This window comes from Buteo buteo, chromosome 14 (assembly GCF_964188355.1).
Source record: "Buteo buteo chromosome 14, bButBut1.hap1.1, whole genome shotgun sequence".
In the NCBI taxonomy this organism is placed as follows: Eukaryota; Metazoa; Chordata; class Aves; order Accipitriformes; family Accipitridae; genus Buteo; species Buteo buteo.
The window spans coordinates 30,438,071-30,455,643 of NC_134184.1; the positions used below are offsets into that span (position 1 = coordinate 30,438,071).

Consider the following 17,573-nt stretch of genomic DNA (forward strand, 5'->3'; position numbering starts at 1 on the left):
CCACCCACTCTGCCATCTTTTGAAGTGCCTGTCAGGGACATTACTGAAAGCTACCTTGCGTGCGTGCACAAGGATTGCAAACAAAGCAGCGGATATGCAGGTACCCACGTCTACACGTACGCGTGTAGAAATCGCTTTTTCACTTGTTTTCATCACCTTTTAAAAAACGCATTGCACAACAGCGGCGTTGTCGTACGAAACCGTTCGCACACTAATTGCTGTTGTAGTGAGTAGGTTTGTCTCTGGTACCTGACTCTCAATTAATGACAGCATCTCTGCAATAGATGGGATGTGGGAAAGTGTGCTGAGAGATGTATATTGATCTCCTGCTGCCACCTGCTGGGGTTTGCATCAGGCACCCTCGAAAACCGAAAAGCCGTCCCCGCTGTGCAAAATGTACCCCCTGCTCCACACGCACGGCTCCTGCCCGCAGCCGCTTTGGTCGAAGACGAGACCCCAAGAAACTAGTTTGTATACGCAGTGTATAGTCACCTTTCTTACTTGTTGGACAAAGTGGTCTTTTAAACACCCCTCGTTGCTTGGAGAGAGGTTTTTAAGAACCACTTTGCTACGTGAGTCCAAATGAAGTATTGTTGTTAGCGTGGGATCTGGATTTTTTTGCTTTGTAAATTCTTGATGTGTACCTGGAGAGAAAAAATCGGTTTCTCTAAAAGAGACTTTTTTTTACTGACTGAGAATATACTTTTTATTTATTTCCTAACTTTTCCTTTTAGCAGAAAAATGGGAGGAGTGTAAGGAAGAGACCAGGCAATCGGCCTTTCTTTTTTTCCTACGTCATCAACAAATATTTGCTTTTATTATGAGTTGGAGTATGTTGATATTTTCACTTAGTGGAACTGTAGGTACAGAAAATACAAGGGTTCCAGTAACTCCAGTTCAATATAGGCACTCAAAGAGGATTAAATTGCCAAACTAAAGCAATTACAAATTTAATGTGGGGATTCTTAAACCGTGGTCTGCGGTTGCCATGGCAATCCCCTCAAGTCGGTCCCAATTAATATTTAAACAAACAAGCAGGCAAACGGCTCTTTGAAAAATGAAACAAATTACTGGTGCTTATTGTAAAGAGTAGAGGAGGGTGATATAAGTGAGCTGTCTTGTGTCAAAGGTTATACCACTGGTATCATAGCTTTTCTTTTTATTTTTTTTTATTTCTCTTCCTAGCCTTAATATTTTAATGTATTAGAAAATTCTCTGGCACCTACTCAGCTCTTCTCTAAAAACGAGGCCGTGATAAAATGCTTAAAGCTTTGCAAAACGGCATGAAAACCAACAGCTCGGGGCTTTGACGGGGTCTGAATAAGGCAAGGAGTTTCAATATAATCCCAGCCCAAGCCAGACGAAAAGCCAAGACCTTTTAGCTTAGGTGGAGAAATTCCAACAGGAGGAAGATGCGTGCGATGACACCCTCGTGGAGCTTCGTTTCGGCAGCCCGTGGAGCATCCCTCTAGCTAGTACCTGCCTCTCCGCACCCCGGGACTGCCTGGGAGCCGTCACCCCTGGGGCTTGGGTGCTCCCTGCTGCATCCCTGGGGCTTGTGCCGGGCGTTAGACCCGGGCTGCTCTCATACCTCTTGGTGCCTGGGGGTTGAAGACCGTCACAGAGTCGTTACGGCACGGATCGGTGCCGATCGGCCAGCCTTGCTGTCCACCGAGTCGTTTTCATGAAGCCAGTAGATGGGATTGAGCAGATCGCGCGACATCGTATAGGAATTGTGGCAATCGCCTGCCTGCATAATTTGAATTTTTTGTTTCCTTTCAGATATACTTGAAAGAAATTCTAAGAGAAATAGGCATCTACAACGTGAAGGGGACCCACAAAAACACATGGGAGCTGAAGCCAGAATACCGGCACTACCAAGGAGAAGATAAGAGCGATTAACAAAAGCGTTTACAAAGAGAGAATTAGATTGATTGCACTGAGGGAACCGTGGTGGGTTTACAGACAGGACTGAGCACAGCGCAATTTTCTGCAAGGTTCAAATTAAATTAAAGCAGCTGATAGTTTGTAATTTTCCGTAGCTTCATTTTTTTTCCAAGGAATATTTCTTGTACATTTCTATAAGTGTTTTGTCTTTTGACAGGAAAAATATTTATAGATGAAACTTGTATTAGATTTATCTTTATTAGAAATCTTTTGAGTTCTGATCTTAGTTTTTCTTGATAGCTTTGTGGCTTTTCCAGGCCTCGATGACGCTGAAGGAAAATGTGTCCCAGAGGAACCCGTAACTTGGTGGTTTTGCATTCCAGTAGAACCAGGTTAATACCCTCACTTCTGCTGGGATCTGTCAGGGCTTCGTCTGGAAGGCTGCAGAGATGCACAACGCTTTGTGCAGTGTTTGGGTGGAACAGACATGATGCTTCTTTTGGGATCAGGCTTTAGGAAAAACAGCCATAACCGCGGTGCTCATCACAGTCCTTAGGCTCCATGGGAACAAATCAAGACAGTTAAAAAAAACCCTAAAGCGAAGGCTGTTTGATATGCAGGTCAGTGGGAAGACCACAATCCCCTCCAGGTGATTACTGAGAAAAAAAAATGAAACGTCTGTCTATTAGGTACATCAAGGAATAGATTTATCTTTTGTTTGTTTTTTATGATGTTACCTATGTTTCATGTTTAAGCATATCAATAAAACCATTATTTTAATTTTTACCACACAATGTTCTACATTATTGACTGACCACATGTTGTGAGTTAGGTAGCATAGGTATGAAGTTTTTTTTTCAAAACATGTTTTTATTGCTGGCTTTGCCACTGGGTTTCCATGTGTTTTGGGGAAGATTCCTTAATGGATCCGTGTTTCTGTTCCCCCATTTTTGGAATGTACATTGCAAGGGTTGTCTATTCAGCATCCTTTTTGCGGGGGAGCAGGGAGGGAGATGGGGCAGGACTATTTAATTATATTCTCAAAGCTTTTCTGTTAAAAAAAGAGCAAAGAAAGCAGAGTGGAAAAAAACTCATTAGCATACCTGTAAATGAAGCAGACGGTGAGATTTTATAGCACAACTTTCACATTCCCTCAGGTCCTTCAGATGTGTGCATCACTTCTGCACATAGTAATAAAATAATTGGTCTGCGTGAAAAGCAAACATTCCATTATTCATCCACTTGGAAGCAATGAAAGATTCGGAGGGGGGTCAGATGCCTTCGGAGCTTTGTAAAACAACTCTGACCCCTTACGCGTAAGTCACACATTTTAATTTTGCTCAATTCATTTTTCCTAGAATTGTTTGTGTAAGTATCTCGCTAGAGATATGCTTCCTGCTGGTGCTCAGCTTTCCCTGGCATGAAGTGTCCAGTTCCTAGGAGGTGGACTACGGAGGCTTTTGGAAAAGCAAATCACGTTCCAGGGAAGCGTGTGTGCTTTCATAAATACTGCCGTTGACTCCCATCTCCTCGGGCTCTCTGAGCAGGACCCAGCTTGCTGACAGCTGCAGGAGATATCTGAGGATGCCGAGAGGAACCCAGGAAATCAGCTTTCGTGTCTTGCTACGGTACATTTTGTGCTCCTCAGCAATAGCCGGAGCCTGCACACATTGCCGTCCTCCTCGCGCTGTTCGAGTCCTGCAGAGACTTGCATTCGTAAGTGCGTGGGATGAAAACTCTTGCTTTTCATGAGCTGGGCTCCTCTGCTGCATTCATATCCTATTTGAGCAGCTAAGGTACCTAGAAAGTCGAGGTCAGCTTCTCCCTTGTGTTGCCCCTCACGTGATCTTCTCAAACCGTGCAGGACAATGCTGTTCAATCCTGATTTAGTAGTGGTGTAATTCAGTGCCACAAGTAAAAATGACTGTGCCATTTCAGACGGGAAATGTTACCTTTAGTGGGATCGCCAGCAGGATTAGCTTAGCAGGAAGGTATTTTGGATCTGCTTGTATTTTGGGTTTCATGTGAGAATACTGCTTCCCAATTTGTCTTCAGTTGAGAGGGACATAATCAGTCAGCGTGAAAAGCTAGATCTAAGTAGGTATGTTATTGATCTGCAGAGTGCCTTTGGACAGGGTAAATAGGCTCTACTTAGGAGCAATGCAAAGTGTACCGAGCACACCATTTTTTCTGGGGTTTATGTTTTTTACAATAAAACTGATCTTAATGGGCATCATTAAAAACATGGAGAGTGCCAGAAGTAAACGAGCAATGGAGTTTTCAACCAACGAGCAGTAGAAAGGTTGAGGAAAGCCAAGGTGCCCTGGTTCACTTGCAGCCTTCTCTGGAGTAGCACCAGTTTTCAAGGTAAAATGGGGAATGGGACAGTGAGGAAACTCCATTTCAAAAAATGGGACTAAGAAACGGAACTAGGAAACACTATGCCAGGATAAACTAAGAAAAGATACCCAGTGGACCCTCCAGAAGCCAGGCAGCTCGTGAAGCACTTTTTTATCTGCTTCCTGCATGATTTTAAAGGCTTTCTAGCTTGTTAGGGTGCAACTGGAATTTCAGCCCCCAAAGCAGCCACAAAATCCATGTGGCGTGAGAGAAGGGCACAACGAGCCCACAGAGATGCTGACCTAGGGGATGAAAGCTGCTCTCCTGTGCCAACACCAGGACCTGTGCCGTGGATTCAGGGACTCTGCTGGCTCCTGCCGGGTGGGAGCACGAGGTGAAGACGGAGACGGAGTTGTTAGGTGCCGTCGGCAGGTCATCATCCAGCCTGCAGCCAAGCCACGGGGTCTTACAGCACAAACTGCCCTAGAGACAGACGCGGCAGGGTTAGACACACTGCCGTGGGCCCCCTGTTCTCCCTTCTGCAGTAGCTGAAGGCACTGTGAGACCGGTCAAACTGCCTGCGAGGCTGCGATAATGATTTAGCATTCGGGGCGACCTCATTTGGATCCAGCACGTAATAACCAGCAAAAACTCTCCGGCTCTGCTCCGCTTGTTCTGCGGGGGGACCTTAGGCAAGTGCTGTTAGCAGGATTACCATCTGCCGAAAGAGAGGAGGAGGAGGCTTGTAGGCGTTCAAGTCTTGATTCCCCGGCCCCCACATTCAGATTAATTTAAACTCTGAACTCTCAGCAGTGATGAACACTGATTCCCTGCTGGTCTTCCCATGTGCTGCCGTCTCTGCTCGCTGCTCAACTCTGCTTGTGCAGATGTTCTTGAATGTTAGTGGTCAAAACATTGATCCACGAGCAAGTCCCATAGGCGCGAGCAGAAGTATCAATGTGCTAAATGCCATTAAATGAGATTAAAAGCGTATCTACACTCTAGCATTATATCTCCCAAATGACCAGTTCTTTGAATCATCAGAACATTCATACTCAGGAAGGCCAGGCGGTACCGGCACGGACCTGAGCCGACGCAAGGCGGCAGCGATCAGACATCCCCACGCCAGCGGGCTGGGAGTGGGTGAGAAGGTGGGTGCCCGGAGGCTCCCACTACTGCATGGAGGAGCGGAGGCTGGATTTGAACCCAGCATGGGACAGGCTGGTAACGGCGTGCCGTGCTCCGCTCCCGGCCAGCTCATGGCTCTAAAGGAAAAGACATGGAGGTGCTGGAGTGTGTCCGGAGAACAGTAACAAAGCCGGTGAAGGGTCTGGAGCACAAGTCTTATGAGGGGCGGCTGAGGGAACTGGGGTTGTTTAGTCTGGAGAAGAGGATGCTGAGGGGAGACCTTATCGCTCTCTACAACTACCTGAAAGGAGGTTGTAGCCAGGTGGGTGTCAATCTCTTTTCCCTAGTAACAAGTGATAGGATGAAAGGAAATGGCCTCAAGTTGCACCAGGGGAAGTTTAGATTGGATATTAGGAGAAAATTTCTTTACTGAAAGGGTTGTCAGGCATTGGAACAGGCTGCCCAGGGAGGTGGTGGAGTCACCATCCCTGGAGGTGTTCAAAAACCACGTAGACGTGGCACTTTAGGACATGGTTTAATGGGCGTGGTGGTGTTGGGTTGACAGTTGGACTTGATGATCTTCGAGATCTTTTCCAAACTTAATGACTCTAAGTTTTCCCAGGGGCCAGGAAGAACTTCCCAGCTGAGTCCCAGTTGGACTCGATGATCCTCATGGGTCCCTTCCAACTCAAGATATTCTATGATTCTAAACATCTGCCTGCCGGTGGGAAAGGCAGGACTGCCAGAGGCATGGGAACAGAAAGCACCAAGTTACGTGGCTACGAGGCCTCTGCTGCTGACACCACGTCTTTAACACAGAGCTCGGAGTGGGACCGCAGCTCACTACCTGCTGTGATCCCAGTGGATGCTCCCTAAATGTCGTCCGTGCTTTGAGTCAGCTACGTATCGTCTTCACCAGCTGCTTGGAGTTGGCTCCAGCCGAACGTACCTCCTGCGTGTGTCAGCGATGCCCACCCACCTTCACGTGTCCCTGTCACCAGGATGGCATTTTCATTAGTCACTGGATTTATTGACTCCTAACAAATCATTTTTCTCGCTAACGCGCTATCGGAGCAGACCATTGCTCCAGGCTCACCTGGAGGATAGTTCTGCTTCTCGGGCTTTTCAAAGAGCTGTGGCCAGGTACAACCTGCCCCATGTCTCATACCGGTGGCAGGACCGAAGGACTCTCTCTTGGCCCTTCTAACCAAGACTCTGTCTGGCTACCAGGCTGCGGGCTCAGCCTTTCTCGGGGAGTGTTTAATTATTTGCACAATGATGACAAACTCCAATGGGAAAGATCAAAAAACGCCCTATCCAGAAAAGCTCAGCACCCAGTGCTGCAGCAGGCATCTTAAGGTTCACATCTCTTGTCTGGCTGAAGAAGGTCAAACTTTTCCACCTTCAGCTCTCTCATCAAACTCAAAAAATTTTTCAGTTCATTGCTTTTTTGGAATAAGGAATCGATAAATACTTTTGGATGGGAAACAAGGGGCACCTGTAAACCAGAGGGGTCAATGAACGCAGGTGGCATTGAGCATCGCTTCAGCTCACCGCACCCAGGGCTTGTCTGACGAGCGAGATTCGAGCACCAGCAGCTCAACTTCCAGCAACCCTGTTCTCCTGCCCAGCTCGGCAAACCTCACTGCAAGGAGCTGCTTGGTACCGGTCTTAGGAGTACCTCAGCCAAAATGCCTGCCTTGGAGAAGTGCAGCCACGTGAGAGGGGTGTTACACAGGGGTTTGGGCTTTTGCAGCCAGTATGTTTGCAATTACAGGGAAATAAATAGAAGGGAGAAGCTCCAGTAGTGGGGTTTCAATCTTGAAAGGAGGAGCACAATTGTTTCTTTTTCCCTCCAGTAACTAGTTTTACCTCTGGAGCCTGTTCTTGGAAGTGGGATTTCCATGGGGACCTGAACACCTCCGGGAGACAGGGAAGGCTTTCAGACGGATAACCAAGTACTGAGCACCAGGGGAACAGGCAAGGGGAAAGAATTGATTAAAAGCCATGACGGAAACGATGGAAAGTCCATCCTCAGCCACCTGGGCCTGCGCCTGCACCCATCCAGCTGCCCCCACCAGTCTGTGGTGGGAGAGCTGATAGCACTGGGGGAGGGAAATGAGACCAACCTTCCCTGGGCTTCACACATCTAATTCAAGGTCTCTCTTTTTCTTCCAGAGAGGCTCACATAAAACCCAGCATGGATTCCTGAAAAGCCTCCCTCTATCACCCGGCCAAGCCCAGCCTTAGGAAGACCCTATTTAAACTCTGGCGATGGGAGATGCTGCAAGCACCGAGGGCAGCATCTGCGCGGGGTCCACCAGCCCGAGCACCCCGAGATTCTCCTCCTGCGCATCCTTCCCAAAGCTGCCCGACCCGCAGCGAGCGAGCTGGCCGTGAACACGAAACCCTTTTACTTGCAGGCAGCTGCTATCTTGCCCGTTCAGCTTAAAAATCAGCCCCGGGAGAATCAGCGAGCCGGGAGGGAGCATCCAGCTTTACGTGGCCTTTTCTCAACTACTCTATTACAAAGAATTTGGGAAGCTAATCCTTAAATCCATTCCGGACATCTATTTTTTTGGACGATCCCTATAAAAATCAAAAACAGCTGCGTTGCTTTGGCAGGGCTGCCGGCATGCCCGCACCTTGCCGAGGATGGGAGGGAATGGGGCTGCTCTCCGAAATGCCAGCAGTGCTTCCTCCCACCACTGCTGGTTGCTCCCAGGATATCGGGAGGGCTGCAGAGAAATGATTGCTCAGCATTTTTCTCACCGCGTTCAGCCCCTGCCTCGCTGGCAAGGTTGATATCACACACCAAAATAGTCTAAAAAGGCCTCCTAGGGTGTTTGGCTCCTTTCTGCCAGAAGTGGAAGGTGATGAATGCAGCTCTAATGGCTCAAAAACACCCAGCAGCTACACACATCCTCAACAACATCCTGCTGCCCTCCTGTAGAACACACTTCCAGGGTCACCAGCATTTGCTGGCACCCAAAAAAAAGCTTCCCAAGCCCTGGCCACAGCCACTTGGCTGTGATCTTTGCACAAGTTTCCAGCTGCAGCTTCAACCAAAAGGCAGCCAAAGCCCAGGGACCACAAACCAGCACGGTTGTGCTCCTGGCAATGGATTTTGGGCTGTTTATAGCAAAGACTTTCAGGCTTGGCTAGTTGGTTTTTTTCCTCTCCTACCGAAACATTTATCTCTTGAGCTAAATGAACATGGTGTTTAACTGCTGCTCTCCCGCTGTGGGCTAGCGCTGACGTGGAGATTTACTTGCTGGCTGGTGCAGGGTAAAACATCCCAGTTTACAACAGCCGCATCCCAGGGAAGCAGCTGCAGAGCTGAAGCGCAGTCAGAGGTCCGTGGGAGCGGAGGAAGGCGTCTTACCTGCTCCAAGCCAGCAGCAGCATGCAAGAAAACAGAGGTATCTTGATGCAGATACTATTACTGTTTAATAAAAACATCATCCCTAGACAGCTGTCACTGAAATCACTGCCAGGACTGCAGCAGGCCAGCCTGAGCCAGCTCAACAGAGAGTTGCTAAGGGAAAGAAGCAAGTTGCAGCTTTTTTTAATTATTTTTTTTTTCTACAGCTTATTTGAAAAATAATCTAATTTTACTTCTCTGACAACAACCATGTCCTAAGCTTACAGTAAATCCCTCCTGGCCTTGAGCTAAACCAAGCAGAAAAAAAACCCCAAACCAGAACAAACCCAACTCTGTTCCCTACATCATTCATTTTCCTTTTGCTCTGGCATCCACCTGGGCTCTGACATCCACCCCCTGCCCACGCTGAGTGGGCAAAGCCAAGGGATGGAGCTGGGCTGGCTCAGCTGGGTACCCAAGAGGGGGCAATGGGGGTATCCAGCTCTCCCTGGCCCCACCAGCACCTCTCCCAGCACCCATCTGGGGCAGCAAAACTGTGAGACAAAGGGGGAGAGCAGTGGGGTGGGATGGTGAAAGGCCAAGGGGACGGTGGGACACGTGCCCAGTGCAGTAGCTGCTTCTTCCAGCCCCAAGACATCGCTCCTGAACCACAAAAGTAAGAAAACTAAAAAGGGAGGAGGTTTTTTCCCCTCTTTATAAGCAATCAATCAGCTTCCTTCCCCTGCCAGCAGCCGGCTCATGGCGGGTGCAAGGAGCCACCTCCTGGCCCTGTGCCGGCAGAGGAAAGGTTTCTACCCAGCCGCTTAACCCACTCTGTGAGGCTCAGGAGGAAAAGCTATTTGGATCCTTCCCAGCTCCGCAGCCCTTCCAGCCACAGAAAATGTCTTTCCAGGAATGTGAGATATAAGCCTGATAAGCACATTTTAAAACAAGATGGGGAGAGCTTCTAACACTGTCCTTCAGTTCAGGCTGTGTTTAAGCAGCACCAGGATAATTTGTTATGATGGAGGATTTTTATCAATTTAGCAACTCCAAAGCTGTAGTGTTACGGTAGTATAAAGCCTTGTCTTCTCAAATCACTTCAGCTTTGTGGACCCAGAAAACAGCTGCTTGAAATGACGAGGGGCCAGAAGAGGAGGAACTGGCTTACAAGGAAGTACTCTGACTTCATTTCTAACTCGGAGTTGCGTCACAGACTGCTGACAAGTCCATTTACCAGCCACAGGCCTCCCACTTCACAGTATGTGGCAACTCCAAGGAAAGGAGCCGGATCCCAACTTTCCCTCACCCTGCCTCCGCTGCCGGCAGCTACCACAGCAGCTCAGCTGAGACTGCTGCTTGTCACTGCCACGGTCCTTCCCTGCCATCAAGTGGGGTTTAACCTCTCCTCCCCGGTGCCTGGACACCAGAGAGCAGCAAGACTTGCCCCTTTTCCCCGAGAAACTGAAGGCAGCAATACATTTTTGGGAAGCATGGCACAGCCAGCAGTGAAACCCCTTTTCTTGCAGCTGGCTGGAGACAAACAGAACAAAATCCTGCATCTCAAGAGCCTTTGAACTGACACTTTCCTACAACAGGCTGAAGGGAGACTTCCCATCAGAGGCTCTGCCACACAGAAAAGCGTAAGAGATGGAGAGGAGCACGTAACCCACTAGTTAGGCATGTTTGCACACACCAATTAAGTATCCCAATTAGCCTGGAGTACAGACAGGATGGCACGCAATTTGCCATAAGCCATCCAACCCAACAGCAAGGCATAACTCGCCAAGCAGCCAGGCAGGGGGGAGAAGAGCTGTTTTCACTCCCACATACCAGTTCCCCTCAGTTTTTAAACACTTTTGAGTCACTGGAGGTGGCAGCCAGGGGTATTAGAGGCTGCACAGGCATACGAGCACTGCCCTGCCCACACTAACCTTACTCCACTGTGAAGCAAAAAGTCTCAAGCTAAGCAAGTGCTTACTCTCCTCTTCCTTTAAGGCTCCCCGTTTTTAACAAAGATGCAACAGGAAGGGTAAGAAAACATCCTCACCTGGCCCCGTTAAACAAACACTCTGCAAGGAAAGCCAGAGTTGGCTCACAGTGATTTTATTTAGGCTTTGAACCTGCTTCCCTGCCTTTCAGCCCCATTGGGTGAAGGCAGAGGAGCACTGATTTACATTGCTCAAATTACACCAAAATTGTACCTCAGCCAGAAGCACAGCTAGCCCAAGACCCTTTCTTGGGAAAGCTAAAAAAAAAAAGCGCTATGTAAATGAAGTTCCCATAGAATTAAAATAAGGTGTGTTTAAACCAGACAGGAACCTCCGAGATAACTAGGGCACACTCCACCCCCACCTCCACAGACTCTCTCCCTCCTCCCAGCCTGCTGCCGCATCCATCTCAGCCCTCCAGCACCAGGGACCAAAAACTGACACAAGACAGCAAAAATGCTAACAAAATTCTGACATGGAAGCCTGAGGCCTCACAGATCAACAGCTGGCAAGAGTGGGTCACGCCCTCCCCTTTCAGGCACCTTAACCTCCTGTACCTCTGCCACCACTGCAGTAAGAAGAGTTAATGATTTACAGTCCAAGGCAACAACCCTGGTCTGGCACACACCTCCGTGTTGTCAGCAGTGACATAAACCCCCTCAGCCCCAGCTGGGGCTCTGCAACGGCGTTTTGTGTTCCTTTATTCAATCCAGACTGCCACAAGGTCAGACAGGTAGAAAGCGCAAGGAACCCATTACTGTTGCATCTCAGCAAGAAACCAGAGAAGCAACGGCCGTTTGCTCCAGGTCTGTCAAACAGATGCGTTTCCCAACAAGCAACACAGCAGGAATATTGAAATCATAACAGCTCAGGTAAGGCTCAAGCCCAGACACACACCTGCCTTGGGGTAAGCCTAGGACAGGGCTAGGCCATTCTGGCATTTCTCTCCCCAAGTACAGAAAACCCCAAAATCCTGCAGCTTGACTGAGTTCTAGTTAGTCTGCTCCTAAACAGCTGTCAAATACAAAGGAGCTAGTACCACAGCCGGCCTGTGTTGGAAAACATAGGCATTTCACCCTCTCCCCACAATGTTCCCAGTACCTGGGCTCAGAGAGAGTGCTGGTGTTAAGACTCCTGTTCCATCCATCCTCCTACCTTGATCCTGAAGTCATACTACAACTGAGGACAGACTCAAGTGTCCTTGTCTGATAAAGAAGCTCAGCTTGAACAGCACACATTCCATTCTGGGTTTGGTTTTGTTTTTTAATTAATTTTGGTATCTCTTCCAGAGGCAAGTCTCTGTGCAAGCATGAAAGATGAAGGTGGTCCACTCCATTACGATGACATTTCTTGGGCTTTGCCTTATTGACCTCAGCCTGCTCTCGCACTCCAACGCCACAGGTAGAAACCGCGTGAAGTCTGTCTGGAGACAGTCAAGTTGTGGTGCACTAGGGCCAGGCTATACTAGTGACAGTACCAGATCCGTGGACAAACACTTTGCTGCAACCTCTCCTGCAAGTCACCTTAAGAAACACACTATAGACCAAAAGGCATCACCTAGAATGGGTTTAAATGAGTTTTATTTTAGACAACCTACATGACAGATGTTTGGTTTTTTCTTTTTTTAAAACAATGCCTCCACTCCAAATCAGGGTCAAAATAAGTGAATAAAGCTCAAGATGACATCAGTCCAGTTGTTAGACATTGCCGATTCCTGGTGTTGTGCCGATGAAGAAGAAACAGCAGCCAGCTATGAAGACAAGTGATCCAAAACCATACTGTTTGATTTGTTACTGAAACAAGAGTAGCAAGTGTTAGTTCAAGGTCATGACAGTCACGCTAAGTTTCTACAATTTATTTGTGTATTCCCTAATTCAATCTGAGCTGCCACAGTCAGGCAGGCAGAAAGCGCAAGGAAGTTATTTTTGCATCTTAGTGCAAACCAGAGAGCAATAGGAAGAGTGCTCATGGTCTATCAGAGGATGCTGATCATTTTTATAATCGTACAGAGCAACTGGCATCAGCTGCTGAGCAAGCCAGGCAAGATACTCATTCACACCCTTTTTGCTTGACACACCAAGTTCCAGAGTTCCCCTCAAGTAAGAGCACATCCTAAACAAGTACTAAAGCTTACAATATACATGCTATTTCTTGCAACAGTTGTACCAAGAAGCTGGAACAGTTTTTTGCCCACTGGAACACCCTGCTACAATTCTTTACTCCATCTTGAAGCAAATGGAGTTACACATCCAAAAGGTCTGTCCGAGTAGGGGAGATGCACACAAGCTTCTGCTCCGAGGAGGCACCTTCCAGGTGACCACCTCTTCTAGGGCCCAGGACACGCAGGAGGCGGTGTGCCTGTTTTGGCCAATAAAAGTATTCCTTTAGTTGGGCCACTGCTCTGCTCTAGAAGTTGGTTCATCTTTACATGACTTTCATACCAGCAAGCCTGCAAGAGGCTTTACAGATAAATTTAGCTGGCTATAAACAGGCTTCGTAAGTCTACAATGACTGGGCAAAGCAATCGGTGATCCCACACTGCTAGTCTGCAGTGAATTCCGTGGCTCCCTGAATAAGCCAAAAAATGCAAGTGTTGGGGTCCAAATAGTGTTTCATTGCAGCCACATTCCAAGATAGAGTAGTTAAAGATAAAGCAGACCACATGAGCTGTCTGAGCTCGGGCAGTTGGAGATTCCAGATAGAATAAGGTTAAGCACTCGGCCAAGTATTACCGTGTTCCCAAATTTAGGGCAATATTTAAACAGACAGTTCTCACATAACAAAGTAAGGGCATCACACTAAGTGAAAGAAGACGGAACCTGACCACGTAAGGTACTTCAGAATTAACCCCCACAAGAGGGATCCAGAGCAAAAGTGCTCCATTTCCAAGGACACTATCTTTCATCTAATAGTTTAAAACCATTACCAATTACACACATCTCTCCAAGGCAATTCTTTCTGCATTTCTCAGCCATTAAGTCACCATGAATCATTGCAGTGAAACTATGTCCCCTTTGAATAGTGTGCAAGGGAAGCTTCAGCCACTTTATGTAACACGAAGCAGCAATTAGGCTGTACTTACATGAACTTTAAGTTTTTAAACTGGCAGCTACTGTTCAACTTTAAGAGGGATATGACAGAACAAGTGATGCATTGAAAGAGCTAATCACAGTTAGGCGCATTCATCCAATTCAGGTCAGTACTTACACATTTCTCGATTTCTAAGCCGTCCTTAAAGAAAATCATATACGGGGTCACACCATCCTCACGGAAATCCAGGAGAGCCACCATACCATCTGGATTCATGTTCTCTCCTACAAAGAACTTCAGAGAAATGTGTTACTGAGACATTTAATGAGCTATTACCAGGAGAAAGTGCCTTTTTATACAAACAAGCTGTAACATCTCCAAGTTCAGTTTAAAAGCCCCCCTGACCAGCTGCAGGACTTTGCTTTCTGCAGCTTGTCCATTTCAGTACCATGTAACTTTACCACACTGCTATGAACAGCAGAGCAAGACACAGCAGCAGCCAAAGTGATCCATCTTTCAAGTCTTTAACTCCACAGTTCCTAAATGGTGGCAAGTACAAATGTAGCTAACTATAAGCATGGCAAGCTGAAATGACATCCCCAAACACCTAAGTCTTTTGCTATTTCTCCTCCCTGACTCTCAGAGCCCCTAATACTCTCAGAGAAGGGCAAGTTAGGTGTCCTCACAACAGGAGCCATCAAAACTCTCAACAAGCTGGTTCATCTGCTGAACGAATCGCAGCTTGCATCACTGCAATACTGCTATAAGGAAACGCGAGTTTCGTTACCTGGTAGTTTTTGAAGTTAGCAAGAATGTGTTTGATTTGTTCTGCAGCCCCCGTCATGAAAGGCTTTACTCTCTCTGGCTTGTGTTCCTCAAGTCTGGCTTTGATTCTGGAAGGAAAAAAAAAAGCTCTGAAAACATGTTCTAGCTTATGTAACTTCACTGTGCAGCATCACACCGTAACAGAAAGAGTTACTAGCAGTCAAACTGTTTGATTTTGCTGCCCCTCCCCCTCTCCCTCTCCAAGCCCCCCACTTCTAACTTATTTTTGCTAGTGAATTAGCAGAACAATGTGTGCCGCTCCTATCAAGCTCATTTTACTTGTAGGCTAGCGGTAGACAAGAATTAGCAAGCCATTTTCACAGCACCAAGAGCACCATCAGTATCACAAAGTGTTTGTTTTCACCTTTAATACTAACCCACTGAACCATGAGTAGCAGAAACTACACCTTGAATTAGCAAAAAGTTCCATTCACACATACTATTTTTGGACATTTAAAGTATCAAGTTAGAAAAGCTTCAGGAAGCTTTTCTTCTCCACCTCACTCCCTTCCACATGAATGTTTGGCACAGAGAAATCCAAAAGAAAACAGCAAGGTTACAAATAATATCCAAAGCACGTGATCAGGTCCTCTGCCCCAGCCAAGATAAACTTAGATATTCCAGTATCAATTCTTTAGACTTCCAGTTTTGCCAAGTATTAAGACATTACTGCAGTTCACAGCCAGTTTGGCACCTGTACCAGAACTAACACCTACAAGGAATAAAGTTCAACGCCGTTTTTAAAATCTCAGCAGCCTAAAAATTTTGCAATCCCATTTGAAGAAAAAGCTTATCAACACTTACGCTTTCATGTAGTCCTTGATGTACTTCTTGTAGGATTCTTTTGTAAAGCTGGTTTCCTGAAGGTGGTGGTTTATTACTATATCAACACCAGTTATGACCGTGGCTTCTGTTCCATCTCCCTCAGGACCTTCAGCAGAGGCATTGCCACCAATTAGAGAGTCATCAATTTGACCCTCTGTCCTGGTGACCATCTAGATTTAGAGACATCAAAAAACTTAACGGCTCTGCAAAAATCTTAACGCTACCGCTCTTACACATCTATGACCTGACGGCAGGGCATGACTTCAGAGCCACAGTTAAGCGCAAGGAACCCGACTGCAGCCTGAGCGCAGATTTCTTAAGCCAGGCACCTCTCCCGGTGCCCGACCGAAGCTTCGTTACACCGCCGGCGCTCTACTCCGGCCTGGCTGCCCCGTGCCCTCTCATGCCTGACAGCGGCCGGCCCTGCCCTGGCCACAAGCACCAGGCCGTGGTGAATCTGCCCCTCTCAAACCTCCAGCAGCGAAGCCAACCCCCACATCCTACCTCCACGCAGCAACCGGGCCCCGAAACCCCCGCATCCCTCCCTCTCCCTCCCCGGGGGCGAGCAGGTCACTCACCTTCCCCTCCACTTCCAGGCACAAGCCGTTCGCCACTTCCCGGATCTTGTAGATGTCGGAAAACATCTCATCCTCTGTGAGGAAGAAGGGCGGGGGGGGGGGGGGGACAAACACAAGGCACACAAGTCAGCCTCCGACCTCCACCTCCCCGGGCCGGCCCTCAGCCGCCTTCCCCTCAGCCGCCTTCCCCTCAGCCGCCTTCCCCTCAGCCGCCTTCCCCTCAGCCGCCCATACTGCACATGCGCGGCAGCACCAGGCCCAGCGGCCGGGCGCAGGCCGCGGCCAAGCGCTTCCCCCCCCCCCCCCAACCGCCCGTCTTCTCCCCCTCCCCGATCCTTACGGCTGATGCAGTCCCGGTAGATGATCATGGCGGCGGGAAGGGAAAGAAGGGCGTTTTGTGGTGATTTAGCGGCGGCGGCGGGTCCCTGCGCAGCGACCCGAGAGCTGGGCGGGAGCGAGGCGGAAAGGGCCGAGTCAGCGCCTGCCGGGTGCTCATATAGCGGGCACGTCGCGGCGCGTCATCGCGCATGCGCGCCCCGCCCCGCCCGCCCGCCGCGCGGCGCCCTCGCGCGGCCGTTTGGGCGGGAAGGCGGTTGGTGGCGAACGCCACCAACCGCCTTCCCGCCCAAGCGGCCGCGCGAGGGCGCCGCGCGAGCCGCCCTCCCCTCACAGAGCCGGCGAAGCCGGCGTCCCTCTTTCCCCTCAGCCCAGGAGGGTGTAACCTTTTGGCACAAAGCTTGAGGGTTTTTGTTGTTTGGTGGTGGTTTTTTTTTTTTTTTTGTGAGGAGAAATGCTCCCAGCCTTTCCCAGGCGTCCCCAGGGTCTCGCTGTGTCACTCCCTCCGTTGACAGCCTGGCAGCCAAGCGCGTTAGCCGCCGCCTTCTCACCTCCGAGGTTGTCTCGCTACGGTCTCCCCTCGTCTGTAGCGACTGCTGCAACGTGGGCTGTGTTCGCTCGCTCGCTGTGGAGCTCCTGACGCCTCAGAAGGGCTGCGGTGTGTATGCGTTGTCCCGAGCGCTGTGCCTTCTCCAAATACGTGCTGGTGGTTTTTTAATGGACAAATAATTAAGAAGCCGTTAGACTCTTCCTGTTACTACTCCCGCAGATAAATCAAGTTCGGGACGTTCAGAGGCACCGCTGCTGTGCTTGTGAAAGGACCGGTTGGGGCAGGTATATCTTTCCTATTTTTCCACGGATAAGTGAGATGAAAGCCCAGCCGTTGGGGTCGAGATGAAAGGCAGAAGGACAGTAATACCTAGGCCTCCTTTCCCCCCCCTTGCACGTACTTTTCTGCAGCAGCCTGCCACAGTTGAAATAAATGCAGACCTCCCTTGAACCCTGATTCTTAGGGGACATTGACAAAATACCTTCAAAGGACATCATGGGACCTAAAATGCTTAATGCTGCTAACGATCCCAGACTTGACAGAGACACCAGGGCACAGGGTACAAGTCCCTCTTCCTCACCCTCCTCAAGCAGTAAATTACTCATTGCTTTCTTTGTGTGTGCCAGAGGAGCTCACCTTTTATCTCCTCCTCCCCTGCTATCCCTTCCTTTGCTCCAGATATCAGTGCCCTTTTTTTTTTTTTATAGATAGTCTAGCTG

General features: G+C 48.7%; 2 protein-coding genes, 1 long non-coding RNA gene and 2 other non-coding genes across 6 annotated transcripts in view; 1 reads left to right on the forward strand and 4 right to left on the reverse strand.

Moving 5' to 3' along the window:
• GTF2F2 (general transcription factor IIF subunit 2) overlaps positions 1–2,714 on the forward strand; it is a 90,042-nt gene extending 87,328 nt beyond the window's left edge. Inside the window, exon 8 of one of the 2 annotated variants that reach the window (XM_075046177.1) lies at positions 1,783–2,714. In XM_075046177.1, the coding sequence (XP_074902278.1) occupies positions 1,783–1,902 (120 nt within the window). In that variant the 3' untranslated portion in view covers positions 1,903–2,714. The remainder of the gene's footprint in view (positions 1–1,782) is intronic. The other variant, XM_075046176.1, reaches the window with a different exon arrangement.
• On the reverse strand, positions 2,411–10,594 carry LOC142039541 (uncharacterized). The gene is made up of 4 exons (XR_012652930.1): positions 6,452–10,594; positions 6,203–6,346; positions 2,991–4,945; positions 2,411–2,543 (listed from the first exon to the last, which is right to left on the reverse strand). It is a non-coding gene; the product is annotated as an uncharacterized LOC142039541 (long non-coding RNA).
• Positions 10,595–11,398: 804 nt separating this feature from the next.
• Positions 11,399–11,535, reverse strand: LOC142039608 (small nucleolar RNA SNORA31). The gene has a single exon (XR_012652982.1). It is a non-coding gene; the product is annotated as a small nucleolar RNA SNORA31 (small nucleolar RNA).
• A 738-nt stretch (positions 11,536–12,273) lies between these two features.
• On the reverse strand, positions 12,274–16,487 carry TPT1 (tumor protein, translationally-controlled 1). Its single transcript, XM_075046179.1, has 6 exons — positions 16,309–16,487; positions 15,969–16,042; positions 15,370–15,560; positions 14,528–14,633; positions 13,918–14,034; positions 12,274–12,503 (listed from the first exon to the last, which is right to left on the reverse strand). The coding sequence occupies exons 1-6, from the start codon at positions 16,334–16,336 to the stop codon at positions 12,501–12,503; spliced, it is 519 nt and encodes a 172-aa protein (XP_074902280.1). The 5' UTR covers positions 16,337–16,487; the 3' UTR covers positions 12,274–12,500.
• On the reverse strand, positions 12,569–12,698 carry LOC142039607 (small nucleolar RNA SNORA31). The gene has a single exon (XR_012652981.1). It is a non-coding gene; the product is annotated as a small nucleolar RNA SNORA31 (small nucleolar RNA).
• Positions 16,488–17,573: the final 1,086 nt, after the last annotated feature.